Source organism: Sinocyclocheilus rhinocerous, unplaced genomic scaffold (assembly GCF_001515625.1).
Source record: "Sinocyclocheilus rhinocerous isolate Xijiao unplaced genomic scaffold, SAMN03320098_v1.1 scaffold629, whole genome shotgun sequence".
In the NCBI taxonomy this organism is placed as follows: domain Eukaryota; kingdom Metazoa; phylum Chordata; class Actinopteri; order Cypriniformes; family Cyprinidae; genus Sinocyclocheilus; species Sinocyclocheilus rhinocerous.
In genome coordinates this window covers 540,843-556,256 of record NW_015652278.1, presented here as the reverse complement: position 1 = coordinate 556,256, position 15,414 = coordinate 540,843, and the positions used below count along the sequence as shown (strand labels likewise).

The 15,414-nt window shown below is 34.1% G+C and overlaps 1 protein-coding gene across 2 annotated transcripts in view; it reads right to left on the bottom strand.

Annotated features, from left to right (window-relative positions):
• Nucleotides 1-15,414, bottom strand: part of LOC107714344 (uncharacterized) — a 21,146-nt gene that overhangs the window by 2,531 nt on the left and 3,201 nt on the right. Inside the window, exons 6-9 of one of the 2 annotated variants that reach the window (XR_001636975.1) lie at nt 13,176-13,292; nt 11,413-11,487; nt 4,600-4,738; nt 843-925 (exon numbers count right to left, since the gene is read on the bottom strand). Coding sequence is in view for 1 of the 2 variants with exons in the window: in XM_016520169.1 (XP_016375655.1) it covers nt 4,603-4,738; nt 11,413-11,487; nt 13,176-13,292 (328 nt within the window). In the remaining variant the exon portion in view is untranslated. Of the gene's footprint in view, nt 1-842; nt 926-4,536; nt 4,739-11,412; nt 11,488-13,175; nt 13,293-15,414 lie in introns of those variants that run through there. The other variant, XM_016520169.1, reaches the window with a different exon arrangement.

The window sequence follows — 15,414 nt, the reverse complement described above, 5'->3', positions numbered from 1 at the left end:
AATATCTATACTTTTCAAATTATCATATCAAAGTTAGAAATTCAAATATTGTGACAAAATTTATTTTGTAGGGTGCCACAAGTTTGTTAAAATTTCCAAAGGGTGCCGCGACTAAAAAAAGGTTGGGAAACACTGCTCTAGAGCTCTGTAATATTTTTTATAGTTTCAAAAATCCTTAAACAATAATTGAAAATCCGTTTTTATTATCAGTTTTTTTACATTTTCGTTAGTTTTACATTCATGTTTTTGTCCATTTTTATACGTTTTTTGGTTCTTATATATTTAATTTTAATTTTATTTTTAAATAAAATTAACATATTTATTAGTTTTTGTCTTTTTTGTCTATATAGTTTTTATTTTTTATTTCAGTTTTAGTTATTTTAGTACATTAATATTAACTAAAAGAAAATGAGAAATGCTGCCTTGGCAACTAGTTGAAATAAAACAAGTTTTCGATTTTATTTTATTTTAAAAGTTTATTTCATTTCAAGAAATACATTTAATTAATAGTAATAGATTTAACTAACTATAATAACCCTGTGCAATGCCTTTGCAATGCATATTATATAGAGTGGTTTTAAAAACACTTAAATCACACTTTAAAAAATGCATTACATTACAAACTAAAAATTACTGCAATAAATTTTAATTCACGCAGGTGTCCTATCAGAGTAATTACGGGTGTATATCATCACAATAACTATGAACATATATTTCACTAATGAAAGTGTCCAATCCTAATTTTGAACAGTTTTTTTTTTTTAAACAAATTTATGTTTTTTGGTGCCACTAATTATCATTTATCACATTTATCAAACTATTCATTGAAGGTAAAGTCTTACCTCACTAGAGATGCGCTCTCGTTGAGAAAGAAATGCTCGTCTACTGCAGCGCTCTGATGGGCAGGGTTACACAGCAGATATTTCTGACATGAGAATCACAAGGGGGAAAAAAATCTAAATAAGCATTGATTTCTATATTGATTTCTTCTTCACTTAATAGCTGAGACAAATGTATTTAGATAGACATATATTACTGTACTGTATATGCCACGACAGCGGTCAAGAGACGTGAGTTGTTCCAATGTTTAATTTTCACTCTTTGGTCATTGTAATATACACTCGGTGACCTCAGACAGACACACTTGAAAGCGTCAAGTCAACACTTGAGTCAACAGCACGAGGGGAGCAGATCCTCTCATGAAGAACAATCCGTCATTCTGAGAGACAGAGCGGTCAAATTAAATGTCGACAGGCATTTCAAGAGCCGCGATTCCTCTCAGTTAAACATGAAAGCACTATGTAGTCGCTAATTGCTATTTGATTGTCTGTGTTCTTATGTAAAGAAGTCCTATCTGAATGCACTGCCAGCACCTTTTCCTTTATTTCTTTAAATCATGTGATTTGTAGTTTGAACATGCATTGACCAGTCACTAAGAGCAATAGCAACAGACTTGATATCAGGCCTGAAATACTTGATATGCATGACGTGATGTTGACATGGTCTGCAGCATGACATACTATACTGCATTTTGCAATTTTTTGAATTATGCATGCAACTAAATTAGTTAAGAGATAGAATATTTGTGCTTTTAATAAAATGTATGTCACTCCATAGCTTCATTGAAATTAATTTAGTGAAAGCAAAAAGGTGTTTAAAATAGTGGGAAATTTTTAAAGACCATTCTATATATTGTAAATAAAACAAAAGTCCACAAAGTCAGTATAGGTTATACACTACCATTCAAGAGCTTTGCATCACAGGAATAAAATACATTTGAAAATATATTAAAATACAAAAAAAAGCTATTTTACCGTTGTTACTGTATTTTTGATCAAATAAATTTAGTCTTGATGAGCATAAGAGACTTCTTTTGACACCAACCTTTTGAACAGTAATCATGTTTGCATTGCAGTTTCCAAATGTAGCACATATACAGAGTTCTGGCATGAAACTCTAGATGGCGGCTTACCGCAGCATGTTGTGGATGTATTGGCAGTAGCAAGTCTTGGTACTTGCTCTGCCGCAGCAGCAGCAGCAGCGTAGCAGATCTATTCCGCCAAGGCCAAATACATTAACATTGTCATGTACATTACCATGCCAATCCCTCAGAGAGTCGTCATGACAGAAATATAGTTAACTTAACATGCATCTGTGGTTGCAACTATAACCTGAAGTTCATTTATACGTTTATAATAACTGTAGACTAAAACAGTTGCATGCCATGGATGCATTTTGCTTCAAGCAGCCTACTGCATTTACACCAACAACACAAGCAAAGTTATTTTTGACTCTAGCAAACACCCAGATATTTTAAAGCTCGTTAATTTTGTGTTGTTTTGTTGAAATCTAACGTTACAAAGAAACATATTGCTTTCGTTTTATGCTTCTAATCTTTCCCAGACAAATGAGACAGAGGTCTTAAAAACACTGTGTCTGTTTTTATGCAGATAGAGAGGAAGGATGGGCATGTATGAAATAACGAGAAAAAAAACAGACCTAGTCATCACCACCTTCCTGTTGTGCATTAATTATTTCAACCTCCTTATAAAGGCAAAACATTCCTCTAAATCACCTCTTCCGTTCCTCAGGTCAACCTTCGATTCATGTCGCAAATGGGAATCTGTAGCTTTTTGTGGGGAAGAGGGGCCATTCAAAATTCTAATAAATGTTTTGCATATTCGTGGCCGCATGTTAACGTGCATGAAATTGGGTGGAACTGGAGCGAAGAGAGCGGCCTCGTACCTTGACTGCACGCGGCTGTTTTGCATCGTGACCTGAGAAACCCTGTCTGAAGGCATTTCAAAAAGCCTCCGCGTCAGTCTCTGTCTGCAGCCTCTCACATTCACACAATCCGGGAAAGTTGTTCATCTTAGACAACTGATCATTAAACTGCTTCTCTTGTTCTCCAGAAACCCTGCCCTGCATGTCAACCGGCTCATAGAGACAACTGTAATTTATGCCACAGCACCGCCAAGTGGCCATGTTGTAAGACCAGCGTTTCCCAACCTTTTTTGTCTCACAATGATCACAAAACAAAATAAAATAAAATAGTAAAATGGTGGTGTGAACGTGAAAGACAATGTAATTTTTACTGATATCAATGAGAAGATGACTAAAGAAATCTGGAGTCTTTGTATAAAGTCCAAGTGTCTGCAAGTGTCATTCACACAAATTGACAACTTACATTGCTTTGTTTTGTTTGAAAAAGAATTGAATGCAATAAAATGGCAAAGATGAAATGTGCACTTAAATGTTGCTAAGCAGGTATCCTGATCACCATCCTTCAAAAAACAAAAACAAAAATTCACATTCATCACAACTGTTTAATTATTTTAATCATTTGACAGCTAATATGCATTTTTTTATTTTAAGTTGTAATTTCTTTTTATAGTTATAACAAGTAAACCAAAATGTAGTTATTTCAGAAATTATTTTAATCTTTTGACAGCTATTTTTAAAGTTGTCATTTCTTTTTATAGGTTTACAAGTAAATCCAAAATTAGAGAAAAAAAAAAATTTGTTTTAATTTAAAATGTTTATAGGGTTAACAGGTAAAAAAAATTTTTTATAAAAAAGTACTTTTTTCAGAACTTTGAAGGGGGGAAATCATGAAATTAATTAATAATTATTATTAATCTATAAAAAATTATTATTTTAATCTATTGGCCTTTGTATTTTTTATTGTAATTTCTTTTTATAATTTTAACAAATAAAACCAAATTATTTTAGAACTTCAAAGAAAATCATGAAATTAATTACAATTAATTATCTTAATCTTTCAACAGGTAATATATATATATTGTTTTTTTGTTGTTGTTGTTGTTGTTTTTTGTTTTTTTTAAGTTTTCATTTCTTTTTATAGGTTAAATGAGTAAAATTAAATGTAGTTATTTCAGAGTTTCAAATAAGATAATCATGAAATCAACCATAATGGTCACACTTTATTTTAAGGTCCATTTCTCACTATTTACTAGCTATTAACTACGACTTTTGCCTCAATAAACTCCTAATTACTGCTTATTAATAGTTAATAAGGTAGTTGTTAAGTTTAGATATTGGGTAGGATTAGGGATGCAGAATATGGTCAAGTAGAATATGTGCTTTATAAGTACTAAAAACAGCCAATATGCTAGTAATATGCACACTGAAAAAAGTCAGTGCATGCATATAAGCAAGTGAGACTTGGTCCCTTTACTGAAGTGTTACCACCATAATTAATCTATGGACAGCTAGTATGTATTTTTTTTTTTTTTTACGTTTTACCATTTTATCAAGTTTTAATTAATCTCGTTTTATAGGTTTAACAAACAAACTTGAAACTTGTTCAATACTTTTTTAGTATGTGTACCCCTTGTTGGATTTTACTGTTTTAAAAAAACTAGAAGCAGTGACACCATAACCTTGAGTTGTATATGTACACACTGATCTGCTTACAAGACACGATTAGCCATCAAACAGTGAAAAATGAAAGAGAAAATCTGCTAAGCAGGAAATTTAATGACCACAATAGCAGTTGACTATCAGGGTTGATGACTGAACGGATGCCGGTTTAATCCATGAACTATGAGCAGGCTCAGATGGAGTTTGTGGGCTGACCTGTCACTGCAGGAGTTCCTCTGAGACGTCGCCTCCCTGAATGACCGGCTTCAGCACACCCAGAATAATGAGCAGACGACTCAAACCTGCAGCTGCAGAGAACTGCATCATCTGCAGGGACGGGACGAGGTGAGAGTACCTGTAAAAATATACAAACATAAGATTTCAAAGGGGTCATCATAACATGAAAAATCTGATTTTCCTGTGAATTGCAGTTCATATATCCCATTCCAAAAAGACCATTTATTCAAACTGATTCGAAGGGTCACAATGAGGAGATGTTGAAGGCCAGAACACTGGACCCAGAGACACAGCGGTACAGTGTGCTGTATGAATCAGTGACAGGCGTCTGCTGTGATGAACTGCATTAATTGAGCGGTCATTACCCACGCATGAAGGACTAAATGACTCCTCACTGCGCTGTCTAATGCTTCACAATGACAGCTCATTTATGAAGAATGAATCAATGACACAGAAACACTGATCAACACTCTCGTGAAGAATATTTAGACACGTTTAGAACACTTCACACATGATAAAACACTACTGCTGATACTCTGGAGCTTGCTGGATGGTTGCTAGGGAGTTGCTAGGGTATTATGGGCTTGCTGACTGCTCCAAGTCAAAATCTGTCTATGACTTTTTTTGTATGTTTTTTATCATCCAGCAGGCATAAATCTAGTTAGTCTGATCGCTTAGAAAAATAATAGAATGACTCTCCTCAAAACCCAAGTGATTTGACAGACAAATTACAAAATACTATAAAAAATAAAATGTGTGATTTTAAAAAAGCAAGTTCTTTTTTTTATGCACATGTGGTTTTATGCACATGTGGTTTCATCAGATATCATCTCATTTGAACAATAAGCAAAGAACACAGCGCGCGTCATGTTTCCGATTCGCAAAAAGTTACTCTTATGAACCGGTTTTTTTTTCCCAATGAGCCTTGAATTTTTACTTTTATTAAAACACTTCAAATAAGAAACAGGAATTATCATGGTTAAACACACACAAATCCAAGCAGCATATTAAACTACAAAACAAAATTTCATAAAACAAAAACACAAAAAATTACAAATAATACATACCATATATAAAGTCAAATTATACATAAATTAAACTTGTGGTTTAATCAGTATATATTGCAAATAATTCCATTTTAAGGCATTTAAGGTTTTTCAGCTGCTTTAAAAATGGAAATAAAATGTTAATTTTTAAAAGCCATATAACTTGCCTGTATTCAAAACAATATTACACAAAAATTCAATCTACTTGCTCTTGAGTTAGCAGTTTGAATCAGACTCACTCAGTGAATCATTCAGAACCATTACTGACATCCAGACTGAAGTCATTTATCGGTTACATCCGACTTATATCACTCTGTTTTCTTACTGTTTGGTCATATTAAATTACAACTAAAATTCATTTGACTCCTAAATTTATGAAAAAAATCTGAAGACTGGAGTAATGATGCTGAAAATTCAGCTTTGCATCACAGGAATAAAGTATATTTGAAAGTGTATTAAAATAGAAAACCATTATTTTAAATAGCAATAATATTTCACAATATTACTGTTTTGTTCTGTATTTCTGATCAAATAAATGCAGTCATGATGAGCAGAAGAGACTTCTTTAAAAAAATAAAAATAAAAAAACATTACAAATATTACTGATCCCAAACGTTTGAACAGCAGTAGCAGTGTACAGTAGAGAAACTCTCAGAGGTCGTGAGGTCTTTCTGAAAGTGGCCAGTAGGGGGCGGTCACGTCTCACTGTGAGTGAACACTAACGGCTGTAAACACAGCAAGGCTAATGTGGTCTTACTTCATTACTGATGACTGACAGTACTTGCTCCAGCACTAGAAGCTCTAATTACTGATAATTGGCATTACTGGAGCCAGACCAATGTAATTCCAGAGGGATTTCTCACTTTACTGCAGAAGAAATGAAAGAAAAGCTACACAAATGTTACAGGCAAGGCCAGCAATTTTCCCAATATGATTTTCAATCAGTACACATATATGTGTGAAGTCACACTTCAGAGAAACTGACTGACTGCTTGATTGATTTGTTCCATTGATTCTTGTATTTCAGAGGTGTCTGTGAGAGGAAGATCATGTGATGAAGGCATCCTGCACCTCAGTCCTGCAGGGTCTCGAACCGCTTTAGCCCCTCTAAAGGTGCGTTCACACTAAAGGCAGTTAAATCTCTGGAGGTCAGCAATTGCCGTGCTGTGTTAGTGGCTAGTATGCATTCCACTAGATTCCAACACTACCAGGGAGATTAACTGCTAATTTGCATCAACTACTCAACTGTGTCACATTAGTCAATATTCACTTAATGTTTCCTCTGGGTGCCTCAAATGGCCTAGTTATAAACAAATGGTCACTTAAATGAATTCACTCAATCCACTGGCATTAAACACAATAAGAACAGTATTTTTTTTTTCTGGCAGGTAACTCGAAGTACGAGCTTTGAATCTTAAAACATCCACATATATCCATTTTCCACCAAAATGCTTAGTCTTGTTTACAAGTCTAAGAACATATTCTAATATTCTGAGTAATTTAATTCAGTGTCTTTATGCCACCAAAAGATGCTGCTGATGCAACCATCAGTCTAGTTGTGCAAAGTTAGAGACATATCCCAACAGACTAAAGGCTGTAATTAAAGCAAAAGGTGGTTCAGCAAAATACCGACACAAGGAGGTGATCCTTTTTCCAACTCAGTGATTCTGTTTTTTATTTTTTTCTGACATGTTTGTGTTACATCTTTCACTTGGATGTTATAAGTTGCACTGAGTAAATACAGCTGGATAAAACAAAAACGGTGTCTGTGTTCATTTCAGGCTGCAAAGCAACAAAAGGGGTGTGATTCTTTTCTATACCTACTGTATATGTATATATATATATAGAGAGAGAGAGAGAGAGGGAGAGAGAGAGAGTGTGTGACAGACAGACAGACAGACAGACAGATAGATAGATAGATAGATAGATAAAAATTCAATATTCAGATTTTTGGTTTCATTAGTCATATTAAATAGATTCCTGATTTTTATGAGCTTCATTGTGCCATTTGATAGATGAGATGCACAGACAGAAGACTTTATCTTGGGGAAATCCCTCTTAAGAGAGACTTTGAAATTTGACAATTCTGACATGTTTACATGTAACTGCCAGCATGTGGTTTTCTGACAGCTGCTTCTGTTCCTTCAAAAGCAAAAACACAGTCTGTACTGTGTAAACCTCACAGGAGCTGCTTTCAGCTGGTTTTGTCACCACAGCAACAACAAAAAAAATAAATACTAAAAAAGGCCAAAAAAGACCATCTGTTCGCAGGCAACCGTATCTGAGATGACTAGAAAACTCAGCTAAAACCAGTGATTTGGAATGGTAGCTGGTTTGTTTGTTGCTGGTTCAAGATGGTAGCCCAGATAGCTGATCACTTAAACTGTTGCAAAACCCAGTAGCCCCTCACTGCAGAACACAAGATCCAGGGGGCGTGGTTGGATCCACATCTAGGGGGTGGAGATTGGTAGGTTTAGGGGTGGAGATGGGTGGGTTTAGGGATCAGGGGGTGGAGGCGGGTAGGTTTAGGTATATGTAAGGCGGGAGGAGTTGGATCTGGATCCAACCACGCCCCCTGGATCTTGTGTTCTGTAGTGAGGACCACCTCCTGATTTAAGTTGGATTTTCCAGGATGGGTAGATTCAACTTGACAAGTCACCTTTGAAGTGCCAGATGATTTTCATGATCTGACAACTTCTGAGTCCCTGACCGCACATCAAAGTTCACACCGGATGAGAGCCGGGACACTCTGCTGCTCCATTTTGTTCTCTAGCGATTGGGAGTGACTCATTTTGTCAGATATAGCGGAACTCATTTCAGAGTGAGGCAGCGTTAATGAGACGCTCTTTTGATGTGGAAATCCTGCTGGCACAGGGAAGACGCTGATACCGTCTCCGCTGTCATCCTCAGGTGCGGCGGCTCTCCTATTGGACACCGGCAGTTTATCTCTTAGTCGTCACACAAGGCTTCTTAAAAGGAAGGAGACCGCAATTACGCAGACTTGTGACCCGATTAAATCCATTCAAAAGAACACAGATCCACTCCAGTCAGCAAAACAAAGAGTGTTTTCAGAATGAGCTTTATGGGTTCTTCATGGTTTTTGGTTTGAGTTTATGCCTCATGTCATGGCCTCTCATCGCTCATAGAATTAACACCTGCTTTTGACACATCTTGGAGACGCTTTGTAACATAAAACGAATCGGTAAGAAGGAAATGGAGCTAGAAAGTTGTGTTAGTCAAAAAACCCTGAAGCAATATGTGCAGGTTTGGTACGGGAATTTAAATCATATTGTGTAACCAATCCTAAAGGATCCTAATGGAAGCAAATAATAAGAATTTAATAAAATAATAATGAAAATAAAATACATATCTAATGTCTATAAAGTATATCTAATACTGTATAATATATTTAATCGACTACTCTTGCTTTAGGAGTTAAAGGAAATAAAATAAAATAAAATAAAAATATTAGATAAACAATTTAAACTTAAAAAAATTTAAACAAAAATTAGACATGTTGCCTTAGCAAGGAACTAAACTAAAGTACTAAAATTAGCAAAACTAAAACTGAAATAAAAAAACTAAAAGCTACAGGTGCATCTCAATAAATTAGAATGTCGTGGAAAAGTTCATTTCAGTAATTCAACTCAAATTGTGAAACTCGTGTATTAAATAAATTCAATGCACACAGACTGAAGTAGTTTAAGTCTTTAAAAACTAATAAAAATGACAAAAGCACATAACAAAATTACTAAAATAAAAAAAAAACTGAAAATATTAAATTCTAAATGAATTCAAAATTTAATAACAACTATAACTAATACAAAATAATAATAAATAAATAATACAAACTGTTTAGGATCAACATTACATCATATTTATTTTAAACACATACTTTTATGCCAGTAACTGCAGATGATAAAAATAGATTAAAGAAAATTCCAAGGATTATTCCAGCCTGTTCTAAAGTTCTAAAATAAAAATCTAATACAATATTTCCCCAAAGACTTCATTTTATATTGCACGGCTATCACATAATCGCAAGCAGAAGTGTTTAATACATCCTCAATTTAAACCAGCAGCTCTTACGATTTAAGTAAGATCAGTAATAAAACTCATGTGCTACGGATATTAACTTAACCCTGAGTTAATATCCACAACATTTATTTCAGTGTGTCCTAACTAATTGGATTGCATGTACACCGTCTTGCACTCAATGGAACGAGCATCTATTAATCAAAGCTTAATTGCGCACATTTCCCAGATAAATGGCGCCGCTTCACGTCCAGTCATGTACAAATTAGTCAATCCGGGCATATTCATTTCTTATCTAGCAGAACTCATTTGAGTCGCATAATGGCGATAAATAATAGAGGTAGAAGTTTATGAAATGGGATATTCTCCGTGAAGGAAGGAAGGGCTTTTAAAGCAGTGCAGAAGGGTTCTCTGAGGAATTGCTATCATGTCACTTCTAAATGACTCCAATAGCAGGTAGAACAAGGCCAGGAAATGCGACTCTATTTCTTACCGACTTCCACTGAAATTGAATAGCTTCAGCATGCTTAACTATGGACATAAACTGCACCTAGCTGTAAATACCCATGTAACTGGAGCTTTACGTGGCTGTTTAAATATTAAATGAGTTTTTATGTTGGCTGTATATTAGTGTCTGTGAGCAGCTCAGTTTTTGAGTGCTAACGAGTGAAAGTGTTGTCAGACTGGCTCCTTTTAGCTCTGACGAAAGAGTAAATATTTGCTCTTACAGTGATTTGGACAGCTGACAATGACTGGGACAATTTATTATTAAATAAATAAATAAATGAGTTGCAGGCACTAGAATAGCTGCAAAAGTTAACAAGGATTTTATGTTAAAATTCATATTTACTATAAAATTTATTTTTAAAAATAAAAATATTCCAATCATACTGAAATAACATGGATCATCAGATTTTGTACAAATGTATGGAATTTATGTCAGCTCAGGACAAACCAAATACTAAGAAATTCTCAAATATTATTCATTTGAATTTTGAAAACACTTATAATTTATATAAATATGTATATATTAATATGACTATGTAAATATATTTATAAATATTTACATTTACATATATTTATTTTTTATTTATATATATAATTTATATATATTTACATACCACCATGAAGTTCCGAAATAATTCATTTCAAAGAATTCCATAGTATTTCAATGTATATGAAATATTAATGTTATATAAATATCACATTTGCAATCCCATAGTATAATTTCTATCTATCAAATCAGATAAATCAGATAAATACGGAACATGTCAAACATTTGAGTTCATTCAATTAATTATTTTCCTGTAAAAACAAGTTAAAAGTGAAGTGTGTAATATTGTTCAACTAGCATAACCAAACTTAATAATTGCCAAACAAATTATTGTTTTCATTGTGTCTGACAAGTCAGGATGATCAAAAACAGAGTAATGTTTTGTTACAGCTACAGTCTGTATGCTTTTCAGAGAAATCAACCCCTGAATGGCTTAAAGTAAAAGAACGTATTTTGGCATCTTTAAAAAATGATACACTTCACCATTTCTTCCTCTGGCTCTCAGCATTAGGATAGATCTGGGATTTGAGGAATCGTGTTTGTGCCTCACACACTCTCTCTCTCTCTCTCGGCTGATGACTCACCAGATAGATCTGGGATTTGAGGAATCGTGTTTGTGCCTCACACACTCTCTCTCTCTCTCGGCTGATGACTCACCTGAACTGCTGCCACTTCTCCTCTTCAAAGACATCCTCTGGGATCGGATCGATCAACACCAGGTCAGACACTTGCCTGAAGAGACAGAGAGAGAGAGTGAAAAGACCACACAGAGGATGTTTCTAGAGCTCAGATGAGACGCCACACACACCAAGCGAGCTCCTCCTGTAACCAGGGAGAAATGAACAGCATCTATCGAGTGAGATGAATGGGCTCAGAGCCGCAGCGGGGACAATATTTTCAGTCCTTGGGCGCTACAGGCCTAACGCAGCTGAATTTATGGGTCTTAAAGCTGCACATCAGAGCAGATGAAAGGTTAAATCTGTCAGATGGAGGGTTTGGGGGAGTGTGCGCCGAGAGGTCGTCCCAAGCTGCACTGATGGATCTTTTGGTCATGGCAGGTATAAATGTCTGGAAGAAAAACCCTGTTAGGCATATATAACACTATTCGCCAATGTATTATACACTGCTGGTCAAATATTTGGAATAATTATGACTTTTTTTAATGTTTATAAAAGAGGTCTCTTTTGCTCATCAAGGCTGCATTTATTTGATAAAAAAAACAGTAAAAACTGCAATATTTTGAAATATTATAAACTGTTTTCTATTTTGTTATATTTTAAAAAGCATTTTTTTTCTGTGATGGCAAAGTTGTATTTTTAGTGTCACATGATTCTTCAGAAATCATTCTATTATGGTGCATATATAACACTATTCGCCAATGTATTATACACTGCTGGTCAAATATTTGGAATAATTATGACTTTTTTAATGTTTATAATAGAGGTCTCTTTTGCTCATCAAGGCTGCATTTATTTGATCAAAAAAACAGTAAAAACTGCAATATTTTGAAATATTATTATTTTCTATTTTGTTATATTTTTAAAAGTATTTTTTTTCTGTGATGGCAAAGTTGTATTTTTAGTGTCACATGATTCTTCAGAAATCATTCTATTATGGTGATTTGGTGCTTAGTTATTATCAATTATTATTGGTGCTCAATTATTAATAATGGTTCTTATTATCAGTGTTGAAAATGTGTTGTTACCAATGTTTTTACTGCTTAATATTTTTGTGGAAACCCTGATACATTTTTCTTGATTCTTTGATGAATAGAAAGTTCAAAAGAACAGCATTTATTTGAAATAGAAGTATTTTGCAAGATTATACATTTTTTACTGATCAATTTAATTTCTTTTTTTTTTTTATCTTACTTACCCCAAACTTCTAAATGTCTCAAGGTTTCCAGACAATTAAGCAGCACAAACGATTTCAGCATTGATAATAATAAGAAATGTTTCTTGAGCAGAAAATCAGCATATTAGAATGATTTCTGAAGGATCATGTGACACTGAAGACTGGAGTAATGATGCTGAAGATTCAGCTTTGGAACACAGGAATAAATTACATTTTCAAATATATTTAAATTGAAAACAGTGCATTTAAACTGCAATATTATTTTATAACGACACTGAAGACTGGAGTAATGATGCTGAAAATTCAGCTTTGGAACACAGGAATAAATTACATTTTCAAATATATTTAAATTGAAAACAGTGCATTTAAACTGCAATATTATTTTATAACATTGTTGTTTTTACTATATTTTGATCAAATAAACGCAGCCTTGTTGAGAATAAAAGACTTCTTTCAAAAACATTAAACAAATCTTTTAGTGCACAAACGTAACGTGCATTCTGTGGTGGAAACAAACTTCCCGACATGTTCATATATGACTGACAGACTGTGTCAGCATGACTTACGTGTCATGGATGTGGCTGTAGAACCTGCCGTTGAGCGTGCCCAGCTCAGAGCCAATCAGGATGAAGGGTGTGGCTATATCTGCAGCCTTGACCAATCGATGAAGGTCATCCATCATCCTGAAGGATAAGAGAGGAGAGATACAGGTCAGGAATGAGCTCAGGTTTGTGCAAAATAAAGTCCAGACATGACTCATCTGAGAGTTCATTAATCACTGAGACACATTATGACACACATGTCTGTTCACCTTCAGACGGGACACCCACTGTCCCAGACTGCTGCCCAGTTTTTAAAGCGGTCAGTGATGTTACATGAAGGATAAACTGACCTCAAACCAGACGCTGACACACAAAACTAATAAGCACTGTGTACCATGAGACACTAATGGGTTTTATTTCTGACATCCTCATTATGGGGGATTCAGTGGGCACTGAGTGATTTACTGCAGTTTGTCTTTGGGATGTGCAGGGGGTCAAGAAAACGGTCAAGAAAAACTAAAGACTGACCGACATTGCTTTTCTCAGACTGACATCAGTGAAGATTCCATTAGTCCTTTTTACAGAACAAATATTTAATATTTGTTTTATTTCTACCTTTTGGCATAATAATAAAAACAAACAATAATAATAAAAATAATAATTATATTATTATTGTTATTATTATTATTATTAACAAAAATAATTATTATTGTTGTTGTTTATGCCATTAAATTTATGCATACTATTATTATATTTAAGATTATTTCACATCATCTAAATGGTAATCTTTGTTTTTGTTATGTCTAATCATTAAGCACACATTTCTAGTGTTTCATTCAAATTAAGGTGAAAAGTGTGAATACTCATTATAAAAAATCATTATGTTTCATATTTAATTCAGCAAGTGGTGTCCTGGTATTATTTAAGTTTAAATTATTTAAATTATTTAGTTATATGTTAAAAACAGTGGTTGATATTTATTCTTTGATCACACTGGAAAAAGAAGGTCAAGTTGAGCACATTGCAGGATACAGTATTACACACAATGTTTAGTACTGTAGTATATGTAGTCAACAAGTCTAAGAACAAAACAGCATGTCCTTCTCAAAAATTAAAAATTAAATTAGCATGTATGTACTATTGGCTTTCCTTCAACATCAAATCACATCAGTTTCCAAATGAAAAGGTTTCAGTAAAAAACAAAAAGGACACATTCTTGCTCCCGGCTTATTAAACTTTAGGAAAATTAATATCTTGCTGTCCGCCTTCTAAATGTGCCAGACAGAGGAGAAAACAGGACCACTGATAACCAACTCCCCTGTCCTCTCGCTACACATCACTTTAATGCATGAAGAAATCTTACCATGTCAACAGCAACAAGATAAGTGTGACTCCACATGTAGGATGAATAAACCTGAAGGCAGGACGTTTTGTTGCCAGAGGACAAGGACAAAGACATCTCTGTCTTACAGCCCTAATTGAATAGTAGAGCAGGTCAATGTCAAAGATACGAGACGCACAGATATCTGCGTTAAACTGTTAACGTGGGAGGGGTGTTTCTTTGTTTTTAGATTTACTGCCTAACATATCCATAAAAGCTTTATGTATTGTAGACAAGTACACTACAATTCAAAAAGTATGTTTTTTTTTATTCATTTTAATTATTAAAATAATAAACTGACACTTACTAGCAAGAACACATTAAATTGGTCAAAAAAGACATTTATAATGTAACAAAAGATTTATATTTCAAATAAATGCTGTTCTTTTAAATAAATTTAAAATATATACAAAGAGAAAACACTTTTCAAATTGTAATAATATTTGTACTATATTTTTATTCAAATAAATCAAGTGACTTCTTTCAAAAATATAAAAAATCTTACCTACATCAAACTTTTGAAAGCTAGTGTATATATAACTAGAAAAGTTTAAGACTCCAGTATCAATATTTCACCACTGTTACAGAATAGAAATATACATTTTTAAAATTGTGTCAGGAGGTCAACTTTCATTTTATGGACCATAGTGGAAGAACACATCATTTCCCAGAATGCTCTAATTGATGCCAATGATATTTGGACACTAGGCCTGGGCGATAAAACAGTATCGATATTTATCGACGGTACACCCTCTTCGATAACGATAGAAAAAATGTTCGATATAGCGCATGATATAGGCACGGGCTATGAGTGACGCAGACAGCACACACAAACATGCTGAATTGAGTGCTGTGCCTGCCTGTGATGAGGAGATTGTGAAT